Genomic DNA, 19308 nt, shown 5'->3' on the forward strand with positions numbered 1-19308 from the left:
CATAATAAAAAGACTTGTGGAACACAGTATTGCATAGCATTTTCCAGTAATATTTAAATATTGAGTAACTATAACAAATATGATGGCAGTGCCTTGCAAATTTCCATGAGAAAGAACATGCCATTTCCATTTGTCATTCTGTCTTTGTGGCTAAAACTTTCCCTATACAATACCCAGTGCTCAGCAAGCAGGCCTGCCACACACTTTATATCTGCACAGTGATCATAATGGAACTACTGCTGAATATTTTCTGACCACTTTTCTACTGTGTTTTAAAGTTGATTTCTCTCATGTAAAGGAAGAATTGCAGAATTTCTTTTGAGATCGACCACTGTAGTCTTCTGAAGAATATGTGGTCAAATTTATCTTTTCTTTTTTTGACTTTGGGCTTTAAGTTGAACAGTGGTTTCCCTTAGGACATTGTTACAAAGAAGTTCAGCCCTTCTGAGGTTTTCAGTTGGTAATGCCGTTTAATAGCTTTAAACAGTGAAAGTTCTACTGAGCTGATAGTACAGAGTTTCCACGGCTTTCCTTTCCAGGAATGGTTTTCCTAAGCACTTGTATTATTATCACAGTGATATAATTGGTGAACCCATATTAACTAAACATGGGTGTTCATTCTGTGTTGGGTATCATGTTCCCACTATTGCAGTGTCACACTCTAAAATTCTGTCCCCCTTCACGACTAATACATTTTAAAGAATTTGACATGGTCAGTGGTTTGAGGAGTGTATGACCCAGGTGGCTACTTAGATGTCTCAACACAACCAAAATAATGGATTTGTGTTCAGTATTAGGTGTCACGGTTGCACAAAGCTCTTATGTGTACTGGGCTCTATTTCTGAGCCAGTGTCTCATGGTTTGTCTGTAAGCCAGTAGCACTGCTTTAGTTTGTTGAGTTTGTAATCACTCTGAATGATTTAGGTCTTTGTATATTTTTGTTTTCAAAATTCACATGCTTATTTTATTTTCATATGCCGTGTAAAATTAGCTTGTACAGTTTCTCCCCTTCCCCCATTCCTCCTAAATTCTGCTAGTGTTAAATCTGTTATCTTAGAGACAGTTGACCTCCTAAGAATGAATCCTCTCATCTTAGAATAGGATATTTTTACATTTGTTAAAGTATTGTCAGTGCACACCAGTAGTGGTGTTTTTGTTTTGAAATGACATTTCTTCTTTTGAAAAGCACTTCTAGTTTCATAGCAAAAAGACAAGGAAAGCACAGAGCTTTCATTCATCCTCTGCTCCCAAACTTGCATAAATTCTGCTTTTCCCACCAGTGATGCATCATCTGTTACAGTGAGTCAGTATGTAATAATTTATTTCTTTTCTTCAGTGGTTTTGGGGATCTGACCCAGGGCTTTGTATAGGCTAGGCAAATACTGAAGCACATCCCAGCCCTCCTGACAAATCATAGTCACCGAAAGTCTGCAGTTACCAAAGGATTCATTCTCCATGTTGTGTATTCTGTGGGTCTGAACAAATGTATAAAGAATTGAATCAGTCATTATGGTATCACACAGAGCCTTTTCACTGACCTAAAACATCTGCCCCACCCAGGAGACCACTGATCTTTTGTGTCTTCAGTGTTTTGCTCTTTGACCCTAAAGGAATTTTTATTTTAAAGACAGATGAAAAATGAATTAGGTTATACCCACTAATAAAGTAGGATGCTTTGTTAATGCTAACAATAAACTACTACTAGATTGAGCAGCAGATATTCTGACTCCATGCATTGAGTATTACATAAAACTATTAACATACACAGATGGTCTTTATAATCCCATTATCCATAGCTGAACAATTTTCCTCCATTGGTTTATATCCTGTGCTTAGTTTAAAGATGCTTTTATTTACTGTTTGATATATCTGTTTACAAGTGTATATGTATATATCAGGTATAAAATATGTGTAGCCACATTATTCTAGCACTTTATTAGTGTTTAACATATTCATAAGAGGTATGTATATATTATATATATCATATACATATACATGTACACACACACACACACACACACACACACACAGAGTCATATTGTTCTTCTAACCTAGCATTTTGTTAGACAGAATATAAGCAATCCAAAATTTATTGACCTTTTTCCATTTACAAAAATATTTTTAATAGATTTTTAAATACAATTTATTCTGATCACAGTTTCTTCTCCCTCATCTCTTTCTGTGTCCTCCCCAACTCTCTACCCATCTCACTCCACACCTTCTTTTTCTCTCTCTTTAGAAAACAAACAGGCAAATAAAAACCAAATAAGAATAGATAAAAACAAACAGGAAAAAAACAAGACAAAGAAAAAGCTTGAGAAGCACATACATATGTGCAAAATACACACACACACACACACACACACACACACACACACACACACACGGATACACAGAAAACCCATAACAACACAAAATCAGAAATCATAATATACAAGCAAAAGACCAGAGTGGTGGTTTGAATTAGAAGGCCCCCATAGGTTTATATATTTGAATGCTTAGTCACTAGGAAATGGCACTATTAGAAAGGATTAGAAGGATTATAAGGTGTACAATTGTTGGAGGAAGTGTGTCACTGAGGGTGGGCTTTGAGGTTTCAAAAGCCCACGCTAGGCCTGTCTCTCACTGCCTATGGATCAGGATATAGCTCTCAGCTACACTCTGGCATCTGCCTGCATGCTGCCATGCTCCCCACCATGATGGTAATGGGCTAAGCCTCTGAGACTAAGCAAGCCCTAATCAAATGCTTTACTCTGTAAGAGTTGCCTTGGTCATGGTGTCTTTTTACAGCAATAGAACAGTGACTAAGACAACTAGTAATGTTAAAAAAAAAAGTGCCCAGACAAAGCTTTGTGATATAAAATAATGCCCCAAATACTTTGGAGTTCATTTTGAGTTGGCCATCTAGTGCTAGGCATGGGGCCTGCTCTTAAGTCTGGTTTTGTACACCCAATGAGAGCGTCTATTAGAAAAAAAACTAGTATTTCTTTTGCAAGCAGCTGTCAACTGGAGATAGCTTCCTGGTTAGGGATGGTAGCTTGTGTCCTTTCCCCTGTCAGTAGTGAGAGCCTGTTTGACTTGGATCTGTGCAGACCCTGTATACCCTGCCACCATCTCTGTGAGTTCTTATATGTGTCAGTTGTGTTCTGTTTAGAATATCTTGTCTCTGTGGTGTCCTCCATCCCCATTGGCTCTTACAATCTTTCCACCTCCTCTTCCCAGAGTTTCCTCAGCTCTAGGGTGTGGGGATTGGGGGATTTGATTGAGACATCTCATTAAGGACTGGCTGTTCCAAGGTCTCAGTCTCTGAGCGCTGTCCAGTTAGGGTCCCTGTATTTGAGCCCATCTACTATAAGTGGAGCTTCTCTATGAGCAAAGTACTAATCTATGGATATGGCAGTAAGTTGTTTTTCAAAACTTGGGAAAAACTTATCAATTTTTAATTAAATTTACTTATCAAAATTTAATTAATTTTATTAACATTAATATTTTATTAATAAAATTATTAATTTAACAAAAATCTTGATCATCTATTGACAGAGGAGTCATTCTACTGTTGTTCCTTTAGTAGAAGAATAGTACTTGGTTTTCCTCTTGGTTCATGGCCTGTCAAGTCTTAAGTTCTTGGCCACATGACCAGTGTTAGACATGGGTTCCATGTCTTAGAGTGGACCTAATTCAATCAGGTGGAGACTGGTCACTCCCACCCTTTTGCCACTACTGTGTTAGTGTATATTTTGTGAGTAGGTCACTGTTGTAGACAGAAGGGTTCACAGCTGGGTTGGTGCTATCTTTCTACTCTGTAGTGTGTAAAATTGATCAATGTACATGCTGAATTATATTAATTTCAGCCAACTTGTCATTTGTTTTTGGTCAAGATGTTCTACTTAGCCTTATAACTAAGGACAAGAAATATTTGTGGATAATGCTTAGATTGTTTTCAAAATGTTTGTTCATGAGCTGAAAGCTTACATTTGATAATGTTTGTATGTATTTGCTTCAGTGTAAGCTGTGGTGCTACTTTTTTTCTCAAAGCATTTGTATTTGTTTGCTATGTAGAATGTTTTGATTGAGAATGAACCACGTTTTTTCTTCCACTCTGTTCCTCTGTCAGTAGACTAGTCAGATTTTTGATAAATTACCCTTTTCCCCAAATATAAAAAAATATAGCTGGGAAAGAATGAGATTATAAAATCTGAGAATAAGTGTAAATGTAGGATAATGTTCACATTAGTTATTTATAAATTAGATACTTTTGGACCATTATGGCCAACTATGTGGACTTTTAAAATGGTATTTAAAATGTCATTGAAACATTACTTAAAAATATATGAAATTGATGAGGGGGTTTTTAGTGGACATTTAGAATAAAAGGTTGCTTGTCTTGGATGTGAGTTTGTCACAGAGCTGTTAATTGGTAATAATGTTAGATCTTCAAACAGTGACCTTCATAATGAGGTGCTTGAAATCTCTCAGGTACTTAGTATGTAGTAGGTTGGTGGATGTGACTTTCTGACGCTTACACTTTAATTGCTGAATATGGAAGGAGCAGAAATCTTCCTCTAAGGGCCCGTGGTTGTTTTCTAAGGAATATTCTGATAGGAGACTGCAGGCACTAGAGAATAAATGGGGCTTGTATGTATTTTCAGTTTATGTTTCATAGGTGGCTTCTTGTATTCAACCTATCACTTTATGTGTGAATCTGGTAGTCAGAGCCTCATGGCTTAGATAATACTAATTTCTTGGGTGTGTTGTGCTGTGCTGTCTTTACATCCTACATATGGGAAACTGAAGAAGAAAGAGTTAGTTTAAGCCAGCCTGGATTACATAGGAAAGACCAAGGTGTTTCAGGCTACCTATTAAGTCATATCTCAAAAAGCAAAACAAAGCACAAACAAATAAAATAACTCACACTTAAGAATAATCATCATTTCTTACTCCCTATCCCTCCTGTGGAAGATTTTGGGTGATAAATTAGCGCATACTGTTTTACTGATTTTTTTTTTTTAAGAATTTGAATTTTGACAACTATAATTTTTGAAAAAGGAATGAGTGATTGGCTCTGTAACAAAAGGGAGGAGCAGGCTCTTGGTCCCTTTGTTTTACTGACAGATGCTCAGTTCCTTATCGTCTGTCTGTCTTATCTGTGTGGTTGATGCTGATAGAGTCTGGGGAAGAGCATCACCAAAGGAAGGTAAGTCCTTTCCAGGACAGAAAGCATCCTCAGTCTGAGCATCTCATCCTGTCTCACCCAATCACTAGAGGGAAAAGATTCCAAGAGAGACTTTCTCCTTAACCCGTTCCCACAGCGCAGTTTTTCTCTTTGGAACCAAAGTGAAGGAGTACAGACAGGCATATGGGATGCATCCTTGAGCTCCCTAGACATGTGCATAATCTGGAAACCAGCCTATTAAGGAATATAATAAAGCCAGGAAACCACTGGGAAAAATCACAGAGATCATTAGATTATGAATGTCATTACTTTTGGTTATTATTACCTCATGGATAATGACTGCTTACTGAGCTTTGGGACATTAGGCAGTGTAACCTCTCTAAACCCCACAGCCTTGTCTTTAAACCAGGGTTAATGATCGTTCCCATCTCAGAGGTTTGCCATGAAAATTAAACAAGACAGAGTGAGTGCATTTCAGGGGGTTCTTAGTTCAAACCTGATCTGACTGAAACAGAGGGATTTGGAGTGGATAGAGGAAATGTCAGTTTTGTTAGAGGGACTGGAGAACTGGACTGAACAGCCCAGAGTTATAGTTAGAATCATGGCACAGCTAATGTGGGGAGGACTCTTGCATTGCTGCCGCACACTGGATGCAAGTTTGCACTACCTGCATTGAGGTGCTCAGTAACACTGTTTCATGACTGCCTTTGAAGCAGTACTTCCACCACCTCAAAGTAATTCTAGTGTCCATGGTTGTTTGTATCACTTGCTCCTGATCCAGACTGTCAAGCAAATGATTCCAGGTTAAATGGCCAAGCTTTGTAGCTAGGAGCCTGGAAAAGCAAGTTTGTGATATTATCAACATTTTGGTAGAAACTTTTCTTTTGTCATGGGTTGTGTTCACCATGACAAAATTCTTAGCTAAGGATTTACATGATATTCTTGGAAGTGCACTGGATAGCACTCAGTGACTTTGAAATGGGATGTTAGCCTAATGGTGTAGATCTGGGTTGTTTCTTCCCCATCATTAGCTAGTATCCTTTCCCCAACTGGCTTCTCATTTGTAAGAGTGGTCAGTGATGGCTGGGTGTAGTGGTAAATGCTTGTACATATTTGAGTCGGAGGCAAGAGGCTCTCTGCAGGTTTGAGGCCAGCCTGGACTAACTAGGAAGACCCTTTTTTCCCCAGTCCCCCAAATAGTGGATTACAACATCAGAAAGTCCATCCATTACTGTTAGGAGTCCTGAATTTGAATCTCAGCTGTAGCAGCAACTGGCAAAATGATCTGTCACTTCCTGTGTAGAGCGACAGTGTTTCAGTAATATTGTTGAGGATGTATGTGAAGCATGCAAAATACCTAGCCTAGTGAGTACTGCTTAGAAAACACTCATCAAAATAAAACAAGAGGCTACCCCGGGACTATAGATCAAGTTCTTATAGTTCATAAATTTTTAATAAATAGTTAAATATTTAAGCTAATATAATTTGGAATAGCACTTTCAGAGTGACTACCAAGTCAAAATATTCTTGTGACATAAGGCATTACTTGACCTTCTCAGCAGCAGTTTCTCATGATCAAGTTCCCAGAGGCCATATGACACCCAGTACCACAACACATTGGATGTAGAAGCAGATTTGATTTCATGTTAAAGAGATTGGCAAAAATGTAAATCAGTGCCACTGTTTTTCTGCAAAAAATTTTTTTGATAAAAAGTTATGCTAATATGCACTGGTGTTCTTATTCTCTAAAAATAAGGATTTTTAAGTTTCCCTTTTCTATTTTGGCAACTATTGATAGGATAACATATGTAACAAATTGGGCATCAGTAATTGTTAAGCTTATAAAAGAGTCACAATCCCAAAATGTTGTAGGATAGCTGTTTAAGGGAAAGTGGTTTTCTGTGGGAGAAAGCTGTATTTAAATAACTAATTGTGAGTATTTGAATGAATCTTTACTTAAATATGTAAGCCTGGAAAAACATCTCTAAATCTCTAATTAGTTTAATAAAAATATATTATGTACATAGAAATTAAATGAAAAACTCTTATTCATGGAAACAACTTACTTAGAAATAGACACCAAAATAAGAGGATCATTTGATTGACAAAATAGTATTTGTTAGTAAGTTGGACATGTTGGCTCATGTGTGAATTCATATTTGGGAGGCAGAGAGAGGTAGAGGGGTTGCTGCAAACTCAGGGCCCACTTGGGCTTCATAGTAAAGTAAGTGTGGACCAAGCTAAACGACAGAGTAAGACCTTGTCTTCATAAGACTGAAGAAATAAATATGTTCAGTTAATTATGGTAAAGTTAAAAAGATCACTGTTGAAGACAGGACAGCATCTGCTTTGTGTTCTATCCCTGGTGCCTTAATTCAGTAGATGTATTTATGAGTAAACTTTCCAGTATTGTTTTCTTTCTCTTTCTTTCTGTGTGGCCCAGGCTGACCTTGAACTCATGCTACTCTTGCCACCACTGGGATTACAGATGAGTGTGTCATGCCTGGCTCTCTCCAACCATTTGAATTTCCATTTCTCAGTGTGAAGCGCCCCAACAGAGGCTCTGGGTTGTGCTTGCATTATGTCAAACTGAGCACAGGGGGACACAGTGAAGTTAGCAAGATAGATAATGTTTAGGTCATGAAAGGCTTAGGAAAGAAGCCCACAGCAGTGATGTGCGGACGGCTCACCTAAGTCCAAGCCTCAGAGATCTGTAAGGGACTAGAGTAGGATGTGAGTGAATGTGCTTTAACTGTGCAGAGGCAATTGTAATGAATTTCTTATGAGTGTGCTGGTTGAGTTTTCAAGGAAGGACAATAGCCTAGAGACCAGTTTTATTTCAGTGTGTTAGAACGGTTGTGCTCTCATTACTCAAGTTTCTTCAAAGGAGTTACACTTAAAAAAAGGTTTATAATAAACTTTTTACTATTTTGTCTATGTTTATTTTAGTGCTCTGCTTTTTAATGAAGTAAAATATGTTACCACCCTGGAAGACCTTCACAGCATAGAAAACTCTCTGAAAGGAAAATCAAATATGCTATTCTCATATGTAGAAGCCATCGGAACACCAGGTATCACAAGCTTGCTTGGTCTTTGCTGTGTGTGTACTTGCGTGACTGCACTGAAGTGCTTCAGGAGGTATAAAGTTCTTTTACTGCTTTACCTCCTTTACATGAGCAGCACAGTGGAGTGGTGCTCTAGAATCCAGTGCTCCAGCTTAGCCCTGCCGGCTTACCAGTTACTGAGAGAGTGACTGAGGAAGCCTTGGGTGAATGTGTAAAGAACAGATGGCTTCTGAGTAAAGACAGGGCCATGTCCAAGGCCATGGTGTCTTAGACTTGTGGGAGTGCTGAAGCCTTCCTCCTGGTGATGCTCACAGGAAAATGACAAAGCCTTCCTCAGGCCCAAGAATCAGTGTTTCCACACTGAACAGTATATGTATAAGCTAGTCTACTGCCTCCTCCTCCCAGAGGACTATAACCTGAGACTGCTCCCCAATTATACTATCTCTACCTCTTTCTGCTTGTTAGTAGGTGTACTCCAGCAGAGTGAACACAGCCCATATGAGTGTGAGTGTGGGTGTTTGTGTGTGCTGGTGTACATGTAGAGCTCAGAGGTTAGTATCAGTGTTCTTTTCAGTCATTCTCCATTTTATTTCTTCAGACAAGATCTCTTGATGAATCTGTAGCTTGCCAATTTGGCTAGTCTAGCCAGCTTGCTCCAGAGGATCCCTGCCTTCTGAGCACGAGAATTATTGTTCTACTTGGATTCTAAGTATGTTCTGAGGAATCCAAACTCATGTTCTCATACTTGGCTCCAAGTGTTTTACTGTGCCGTCTCCCTACCCAATTCTGTGTTTTCATGAATTAAACTATGTGTTGAAATTTTAGTTTTTTAAATACAGAGCTTCTTCAGCATGTTACAAAAGGTAATACCCAGGGCTGGAGAGATGGCTCAGCAGTTAAGAGCATTGGCTGCTCCTCCAGAGGACCCAGATTCAATTCCCAGCACCCACATGGCAGCTCACAATTGTCTATAACTCCAATTCCAAAGGCTCCAGCACCCTCCCACAGATATACATACATGCAGGCAAAACATTAATACCTCATGAAATAAAACTTAAAAACAAAATGTAATACCCTCATAAAAGAGTACTTCAGGACTAGCAAGATGGCTCATTGGGTAAAGGTGCCTACTGCTAAATGTAGTGGCCCAAGTTCCAATCTTAGAAACCTTCCCCCCATACCTCCAATAGAAGAAGAGAACCAACTCTCAGAAATTGTCCTCTGGCTTCCATGCTAGTGTTTAGTCCCAAAATACAGATATTTAAAATTTAAAACATAATACTAATAGTTTGCCCGTTCAGTTTACTTTTCAGGGTCTCAAGTTTTGTTTTCCCCAGTTTTTAGTTGTCATTAGTAAAAAACATGAGTTATAGCAAGACAAGGATTAATTCCTTGATTTATGTTTAATTGCCTCAATGTGACCACAGTGTTTGAAATAGATGAGAAGGCGTAAGGGGGAAGAATATGGGGAAATGGGAAATGACTATAGTATGTAGGCAGTGGATGACCTAGATAGGGTGGCGGCAGTGGAGATGGGAGCAAGTGGGAGTGTAGGCTTGTGTTTTGGACATGGGGTATGATAACTACTTTCTTCATATAATAGAGACAGGTGGCTTGAGGCAGTCTAGGAGACTGGAAAGGTGAAACTGCTAAGACATAAAACCTTTCAGATTAGAGCCCTGAAAGTTTGCAATGGGAGGTCTGGAGTGCCTTTTGCCAACATACCTGGGAAATACAGCAGGGTAGCTGGGTCTAGCTAGCTAGCACTTTCATGTTGCAGATGCAGACTAGGGACATGGATTTGAGAAGTAAGCTGCAATGTCCAGGAGCACTTAAGCGTTTGTACTCAAAGGTGAGGAAGAACCAGTAAGAGTAACAAGGGTGCTCTGTGAGCAGGAGTGCATAAAAGCACAGTGAAGATGCATGCTTTTCTCTCTGAACGAAGGTAATTAATTTTCTTCCAAACGTTTACTCTTATCTCGAGGTATATGATGTCATGCAAAACAAAGGGGAACCTAACTTCCACCACTTCTTCCCTTCAGGTGACTCAGAAATGTGCCAGTGACTTAACCATCACATCTGAGACCATGCTTGTCCATGACCTGAAAGTGTCATGTTGTGCTGGTCTTCATTTTTTATTTTATTTTATTGGATATTTTATTTACATTTCAGATGTTATCCCCTTATCCCATTGCCCCCACCCCAGGAGCCCCCTGTCCTAGACCCCCTCCTCCTGCTTCTATGAGGATGCGCACCCACCCACTCCTCCACTCCCACCTCCCCACCCTCGAATTTCCCCACACTGGGGCATCCAGTCTTCACGGGACCAAGGACCTCCTCTCCCATCTATGCCCAACAAGGCCATCCTCCCCTACATATACAGCTGTAGCCATGGGTGCTATGTGCTCCCAGGCTGGTGGTTTAGTTAGACCTTGGGAGCTCTGGTTGGTTGGTATTGTTGCTCTCCCATGGGGCCGCAGACCCTTTCAGCTCCTTCAGTCTTCTCTCTAACTTCTCCATTGGGAACCCCTTGATCAGTTCATTGGTTAGCTGTGAGCATCTGCCTCTGAATATGTCAAGACTCTGGCAGACCTCTAAGGAGACAGCTATATTAGGCTCCTGACACTTCCTGACATCCACATCTTGTGCTGGTTTTCTTAATTCAGGGAGGCTTCATGTCACTCAGATATAACGAGATTTGCTTTGTATTTTTTCTTTTTTTTTCAATACCAACTTATCCAAAGATTTGCTATATATTTTCAATAATACTAGGGTAAAGTTTTTAAACAAAACTATCCCTGGCATATTTTTTCAGGTAGTATAAATATAATATTAGCAACTCGTATGTCAGAGATGTTTGTTCTAAGGGTGTTTGGAAAAACACATCATCAAAGGCTAACATCTGAACTATTGGTTTGCTTTTCATCTGATTATGACAGTTGACATCTTGTTAGATGATCTTCTCACATTGGTACTTTTGATTGTTCTTTAGTAGAAACCACTTTCACTAACACTATAGTAAAGATGTTTTGCCAAAGACTCACCTTCTACTCTGCCTTAGAGGAGGTTAGTCTGTAGCTTTCCCTTCATATAATCTCCAGTATCCCTCAGCAATGCCAGTATGAGATGTGTGCAGCTGGGTCCAGGGCAGTGGGTCTCAACTTTCCTAAGGCTGCAACCTATGAAGACAGTCTCTCATTTGTGGTGATCCCTGAACATAACATTGTTTTCATTGCTACTTCATAACTGTACTTTTGCTACTGTTAGGAATTGTAATATCAATATCTGTGTTTTTCAATGGTCTTAGGTAAGCCCTGTGAAAAGGTTGTTGGACCCTCAAAGGGCCTTGACCCAAAAGTTGAGAACCCCACTGGTCTAGGGTAGGGAGGTGGGGAAGGCACCTCTTTTTCCACACACTGCTTGATCACTTAGGAGGTAGTGCTAACTTAGGGATCACCCAGAATGTGAAAGTCTTACTTTTTCAGATCTAGGAGTCCTTTCTAGGGTTGTGGCCATGTATTGACTGACTTGTATAAACTGCCTCTACCCTAATGTTTCTGAATTCACCTGTATCATTTGATTCAGCAACCGCATCTAAAGGGACTGAATCTGTATTTTGAAGAGTTATCTTCTCCTTTGTCCTTTGCAACATTATTGACAATAGGCAATACAATTAGTAGGGACACCATCTATCTGCCCGTGGTTTCTGAACAAGTGATCATAAATGAGCTGTTAGGAAAGGGCCCGATCTGGAATGAAGAGTACAGCCTCCCTTATCCCACTTCTCTTCTGAAACTTCCTGTTGTGCTACTTCTTACACACTGCTTTAACCAGCATCACAAATTCTTGTGAGGGAAGTAAGCTTTTTTCTTACTGAGACCGTCTTTCTATGTGATTGTGGGTGGCCTCAAGCTCAAAGACTCTGCTTGCCTTTGCTTCGAAAGGGTAGGGCTGGGATTAAAGCTGTATACCACCATGCAAAAAGTATTTTTTTTTGGAAAGAGCTCTGGCAAACAGGCAGACATTGGGTCCCATCTGACACTAAGGTGATCACCGCAGAAGCCATGTGTGGATAATGAATGCTCTTACTTACAGAAGGGAATATACAGGCTTTCTGCCAGCCATGTTCTTGGTCCAAAAATGATGGCTGTTTACACTGGTGGAGAAGAGTCCGGAGTGTAAATAGCATGGGCCATTCTCCTATTTAGATGAAAGGAGGCCTCTGTTCACAGAATGAAAGACCCCCAAACTCAGTCTCCATTTCAGGTTTCTGGAAGGAAGCAGAAGCAACAAATGTGGAGGGAAGCCCATAAATCAATCAATCTCAATCTCTCTCTCTCTCTCTCTTTCTCTCTTTCTTTCTTTCATAATAAGCACCAGGTGATTTTAACCAGGCATATTTGGGAAACATCAAAGCATACTGTTCCTTAAGATCCTCTTCAGGGCACTCAGAATGTTTGCATTAGCCACACACCCCACCTATGGGGAAGGAGTTTTCAGGTCTAGGTTCAGAACAATGCATGCCTTCCCAGCTCAGTGGGTGTGCTAGATATTAATGTTCTGATGTCTGAAATAAAGGAGTCAGCTATGAAGGAAGTAAAATATTACTGTCTGCTGGGCATGCATGCCTCATCCTTCTGTTCAAATAAAAGCTGTGTCTTAGTTACATAGATTGCAGGAACCCACCATACCAAGAATGATTTTCTTCTATGAGCCATTCCACATACATAGACATTTTCATGTTTCTGAATTCTTTTGGGCAGCAGAAACCAGAAAAGTCCAGACTTTCAAGTTGTAGCCAGTACCCTCCTCTAAAGGGACCATTTCTGCTTATGGCATGAAGATGGGGTTTGGGGCTGGTAGTGAAGGCAGTGGAAGAAGGTTTGCCTAGCATATAGGAGTCCCTGGGTGCAGTCTTTACTGCTGGGATGAGTAGTGGGGCATGGGACATTGCTGAAGATGATATTTTAAGGAACACAGGAATAGTTATGTTAAATATAGTGAATTTAGAACTGCTAGTTAGCCATCTCCACCCAACCTAAAAGAGGGGACTTCCGCCCCTAGACCAAGCAGAGAGGAGCCACCCAGAACCTCCTCTGACAGGTGACCTGAATTCTTGCTTAGGCTGCAAGGCTAAGCACTGCAAAGGAATACCAATAAAAGTTAAAAATATCTCTCTGGGTTCCCTGAGGGACAAGCCTGACTGCATAGGGGTTGATGTCAAAAGTATCCCCTCTCCAGGAAAAAGACATCGGGATGGGTATGGCCCTCATGCCTCACTGGACAACAACAGGGGGACTGGAGCCATTATAAGGTCCCCATCAATTACTGGAGGTCAGGCCTCTATCCCTGCCTTGGCAAGATTAGATTCGCCACAGCCCGTCTATACTTAGAGAAGGGAGGAGATGTCAGGGGCAGCCCTGCTTATTCATTGAAGGCCTAAAATCAGTCATAGGCCTAAAATCAGCAATAGGCCTGCCATACATGTATACTAACACCAAGTCTTGGGTCACTGTGGATAAACACTGAAACAGATGGCTATAAGCTACTGTAAACAGGCAGTTTTTGTGACACTTTACCAGCCTGAGTAGTCATAGGCCTCGTAAATAGTTAGCCTTGGCAGATAATACCAACTTAGATAAGGACAAGTGAATCATAGGCAGAGCCATAATGACCTGTCCCCTTAACCCTCAACCAGCCGATACCCTGTTCTGAAAGATATCTGAATTTCCCCTGAACACCCACGCTCCAGTGTCATCCCCTTCCCCACGTCCTGCCTTTTTGTGTTTATAACCCCTGTGTGAATGAGTATAAATTACAATTTGAAAAAAATAAATAAATTATATAATAAAAAAATTAAAGACATTCTAAAATTGTGACCAAAAAAAAAAAGAACTGCTAGTTAGCTGTAATGCTTAGCAATATGGTGGTTCCTGATGACCTTATCTGGTGTGGTTTCTATGGATTAATAAGACAATCTCACAATTGTGAGAGAACTGTAGAGCAGTTGGAGATGTATGTAGAGATCCATGGGAGGAATTTTGCTGTAAGGGAAAGGTGAAACCTGGGTGTTGTCTGGAAGAATATGTGAGACATGGAAGAATCTTTAAAGAAACTTGTTTGTGTATTGATAAGAAAGTGCTAGTTGAGAAGAGGGAGTAAGTACATCATTCAGGGGAATGGCTGCAGCAAGGCTCTGAGTGGGCAACAGGGGGATGGATCTAGTTAGTGAAAGGAAGAGGTATGGTTGTGTTGTGGGTTTGCAGAACATTCCTCTGTGGTTGTAGGAAGAGTGGAACAGGGTGGCATCAATTTAGGTAATTCATAGACAGATGCGGTTTGCAGAGGTTATGGTATATCCAGCCCTCACTGTGCGTGCGTGTCTGTGGAGGCCAGAGATTGATGGGTATCTCTTTAGATTGTGCTCTTCCTTGTAGTTTGAGGCAGAGTCTCAGGTTGAATCTGGAGTGCACTGATTGAGCTAGCTAGTCAGCACGCCCTGCGGATCCTCCCTTTCCCACCTCCCTCCCCAGGGCTGAGATGACAGGCGTTCAATGCTACATCCAGCTTGCTTTTTCCGTGGGCTCTGAGGGATCAGATCTAGATCTTCAGGCTTGCACAGTGGGCACTCTATCAACTGAACCATCTCTTCTACATCCCACCTTAAAAATGGGGTCTGTTTTAATCAGTGAAGTAGAAATGAAATTATATATTGAAGTAGAAATGAAATCTCAATTTGAGAGGGAAAAAAAGAGATGAAACAATTATTTAGGAGGTCTAGAAATAAGGAATGGTTTCTGTGTAACATGGTTGTTCACCCTTGTACTCCTAGAGCTGGGCTGCCATTTGACGATGAACTGGGATACATTGCAAAACTATGTCTCAAAATTCAAAATAAATAAATGAAACATTAACATTTAAAACACAATAATTGCTAGGCAGAAATAATATTTAATATCAGTAATTGAAAGTGAGATTTTTTTTCTCCTGCAGAGTGTATTTTTACTGGTGTAGGTTCAGAATAGGTAGCATATTGGAGTTAATATGAGCTATGGCACTAGCTCATTAGGAATTGTAATAATTGTAAACATTGATCATGTAACACAAACTTGACTGGGAGGGAAGCAAAGATCTGAGTGTAGTGAGGAACTGCAGAAAGGTGTAGTCCCAAGGCGTGGGCTGTGCCCAAAGCAGTGAGTAGTAAAGAGGGTGCAGTGAGTGTTGGGGTACAGAAAGCCAAGAGCTGAGGGCTGAGGATTTTGAATAGCTCACTTGTATGGATAGGAAAATCCTCAAGGATTAAGACAGTAGTGTTGGCGAGAGTGACAGAAGTGGATGAGGAGGCTGACCCTGGCTGCAGTGGCAGGGATAATGGGTGGTGTGTGCAGTAGTCTGAAATGAAATTCAGGTGCTGAGGGATTAAGTGGTTGAAGTCATTACAGAGCCATGGCCATGATATGAGGAGTGGAGACTGTCCTGAAGTCTTCTGGGTGTGTGTATAGTTAAAGGACTATGATGGTTAATGTGACTGTGATGGGTGTGACTGGATTTAGAGTTCTCTGGAAGACATACCTTCGGGCTCATCTAAGAGGATCTTTTCAGAGAGATTTAACTGAGGAGGAAGACCAACTCTAAACATGGGCCTCCATTCCATGGGTCAGGGTCCTGAATGCACAGGGAAATGGAGAAAGCAAACTGAACAGCCACACTCATCCCTCTGCTTCATGTTTGCAGACGCAGTGCGACCAGCTGCTTATACGCCTGTTGTGCTGCTCCTTCCCACCATGATGACTATACCCCTTTAATCAGGAGACAAAACAGATTCTTCTTCCTTGTGCTGCTTTCTGTCAGGTGTTCCGTCCCTGCAACAGGAACAGCAACTAGCATAGGGACCAAGAATGAGAAGAGCATTGAACTTCTTAGAGAGATGGCTGGAGTCTAGTCTCTAATCAGCTGGTTGTATATTATGTTGATTGTAAAGGAATTAAGATACTTTGTGAAGTATAGGGTGATGCAAACTGTGTATTCCATGTTATCTTCTCATAATATGGTGCTAGAGAAACGAGAGAGGGAGTAAAAGTAAACGAGAAGGCAGGGTTAACAGGCCAAACGGTCTGATACAAGGCAGAGACTAAAGGTCCACAGAATGGCTGCTATATACCAGATATCACTAGACAATGATAGAATAGACCAACATGCTCTAACAAGCACCTCCAGGTAATAAAGTAGATAATACATTTGAAAACAAGACAAGGAAGAGCGATTGTGGAAGGTTTTTTGTTTTTTTGTTTTAAGAAGTCTTAAAAAAAAGTTAAAGTACTAATTATAATTGTGGTAAAACAAGTGTGTCCGTAAAGACAAGAAGTGATCCATCATTCTGCTCTCCATGGCTCATCTGTATCTGATACTCCAAAGTCTGTGTAAACACGGAATGAGCTGTAATAAACATGAGAACTGGACCAGGAGGGCTCAGGGAGTGTGAAGAACATACATTTCTAGAGCCTGGATTTCAGAAAAGAGATGTAGTTTATTATCTTCCACAGTGGGGCATCAACAAATACAGCAGTAGCTTTATCTGCCTTCTGCATTGCTATATCTGCATGTGTGTGTTGATAGCAAGTGTCAGGAAATAAGGGAATAAGAATGACATTTATAGGCTTCCAGAAAAACACTAAAAGAAATAGTGAATGAGTTAAAAGTAATAAAGATGGAATAGAAAGTAGGGGAATAGTTTTCTTTTTTTTTCTCAAGATGACTTGCTAAATTATCTCTTAAAAATTGGTTAAAAAATGTATGTATAAATATAGAATATAGAACATGAAACTTGAGAATTCATACATGCTTCCCACTAGTAAAAAAACCAACTACACACGTGCATGCTACAAGGATATTCAAGGATAACTCATTTTCTACTATCCCAGTACTGTTATAAACTTGAATAAAATACTTTAATTTTTAAAAAAGATTTATTTTTATTTATGTGTATATATCTGTGTGAGCGTATGCCATGTGTGAGCAGGTGCCTGTGGAGGCTAGAAGACATTGCTTTCCTCAAAGCTAGATTTACAAGCTGTCCCACGTGGGTCCTCGGGTATGGACTCAGGTCCTCTGGAAGAACTGCAAGCTTTCTTAACTATGGAACCATCTTTCCTTAAATGTAACAGGTAATAAAAGGGTTAGGATAATGTTCAGAATAAAAGTTTGCATGGAGTCCCATCTAACTCTATTTCCCTGTTCCCCTTTCAGAGCACAGAGCAGTCATGGAAGCCGCCTTTGTGTATGGGACCTCTTACCAGTTTGCCTTAACCACAGAAATCGCTCTTTTAGAAAATATCGGGTATGTATGAGGGACTCAAGTCAATGTTTTGATTTTCTGTGGTGAGTATGTTTCATGTTGCTTAATCATTATTTTCTTTCTTTTTTTTTTTTTTATTGGATGATTTATTTACATTTCCTATGTTGTCCCCTTACCCCATCCCCCACCACCCCCTCGGAACCCCCAATCCCCTCGCCCCTCCTCCTTCTTCTCTGTGGATGTAACCTCTATCTACCCCCCCCACTCCCACCTCCCCACCCTCAAAATTACTACCCCCTGGGGCATCCAGCCTTCATGAGGTCAAGGTTCTCTTCTTCCACCTATGCCCAGCAGGGCCCTCCACTTTTACATATTCAGCTGAAGCCCTGGATCCCCCCCTAAGTGCTCCCAGGCTGGTGGTTTAGACCCTGGGAGCTGTGGTTGGTTGGTATTGTTGCTCTCCTCATGGTGCCACAAACCCTTTCAGCTCCTTCAGTCTTCACTCTCACTCCTCTATTGAGAACCCCATGATCAGTTCAATGGCTAGTTGTGAGCATCTGCCTCTGAATATGTCTGACTCTTGAAGGCCTCTGAGGAGATATCCATATCAGGCTCTTATCAGCATGCACTTCCTGTCTTCCACATCAGCATCTACCTTTGGTGATTGCACATGGGATAGATACTCAGGTGGAGTGGTCTTCAGACGGCCCCTCCTTCAGTTTCTGTCCCTCACTTTGTCTCCATATTTGCTCCCTTGAGTATTTTGTTGCTCCTTCTAAGAAGGACCAAATCACCCTCACTTGGTCTTCCTTCTTTATGGGCTTCATGTGGCCTGTGAGTTGCATCTTGGGCATTTCAAGGTTCTAGGCTAATATCCAATAATCAGTGAGTGAATACCATGTGTGTTCTTTTGTGATTGGCTTACCTCACTCAGGATGATAATTTCTAGTTCCATCCATTTACCTAGGAACCTCTCGAATTCATTGTTTTTAATAGCTGAGTAATACTCCATTGTGTAAATATACCACATTTTTTGAATCCATTCCTCAGTTGAAGGACATCTGGGTTCTTTCCAGCTCCTGGCTATTATAAATAAGGCTGCTATGAACATAGTTGAGCATATGTCCTTATTTTATGTTCGAGCATCTTCTGGGTATATGCCTAGGAGTGGTATAGCTGGATCCTCGGGTAATGCTATGTCCAATTTTCTGAGGAACCGCCAGACTGATTTCCAAAGTGGTTGCACCATCTTGCAGTCCCACCAACAATGGAGGAGTGTTCCTCTTTCTCCACACCCTCGCCAGCATCTACTATCACCTGAGTTTTTAATCTTAGCCATTCTGACTGGTGTGAGATGGAATCTCAGGGTTGTTTTGATTTGCATTTCCCTGACGACTAAGGATGCTGAACATTTCTTTAGATGCTTCTTCCGATGCCATTCGAGTTTCTTCCGTTGAAAATTCTTTGTTAAGCTCTATACCCCATTTTTTAATAGGGTAATTTGGTTGTCTGGAGTCTAATTTCTTGAGTTCTTTGTATATATTGGATATTAGCCCTCTATCAGATGAAGGATTGGTAAAGATCTTTTCCCAATTTGTTGGTTGTCGTTTTGTCCTATTGACAGTGTCCTTTGCCTTACAGAAACTTTGCAATTTTATGAAGTCCCATTTGTCAATTCTCGATCTTAGAGCATATGCCATTGGAGTTCTCTTCAGGAACTTTTCCCCTGAAGATGGAAAGATCTCCCATGCTCATGGATTGGCAGGATTAATATA

General features: G+C 40.6%; 1 protein-coding gene across 6 annotated transcripts in view; it reads left to right on the forward strand.

The window, feature by feature from the left end:
• Txndc16 (thioredoxin domain containing 16) overlaps positions 1-19308 on the forward strand; it is an 82769-nt gene that overhangs the window by 16615 nt on the left and 46846 nt on the right. For all 6 annotated transcript variants that reach the window (XM_028758643.1, XM_028758645.1, XM_028758644.1 and 3 more), the window contains 2 exons: positions 8123-8244; positions 17485-17575. In XM_028758643.1, coding sequence (XP_028614476.1) covers positions 8123-8244; positions 17485-17575 — 213 coding nt within the window. The remainder of the gene's footprint in view (positions 1-8122; positions 8245-17484; positions 17576-19308) is intronic.

This window comes from Grammomys surdaster, unplaced genomic scaffold, assembly GCF_004785775.1.
Source record: "Grammomys surdaster isolate TR1022 unplaced genomic scaffold, NIH_TR_1.0 126198, whole genome shotgun sequence".
Taxonomy (NCBI): domain Eukaryota; kingdom Metazoa; phylum Chordata; class Mammalia; order Rodentia; family Muridae; genus Grammomys; species Grammomys surdaster.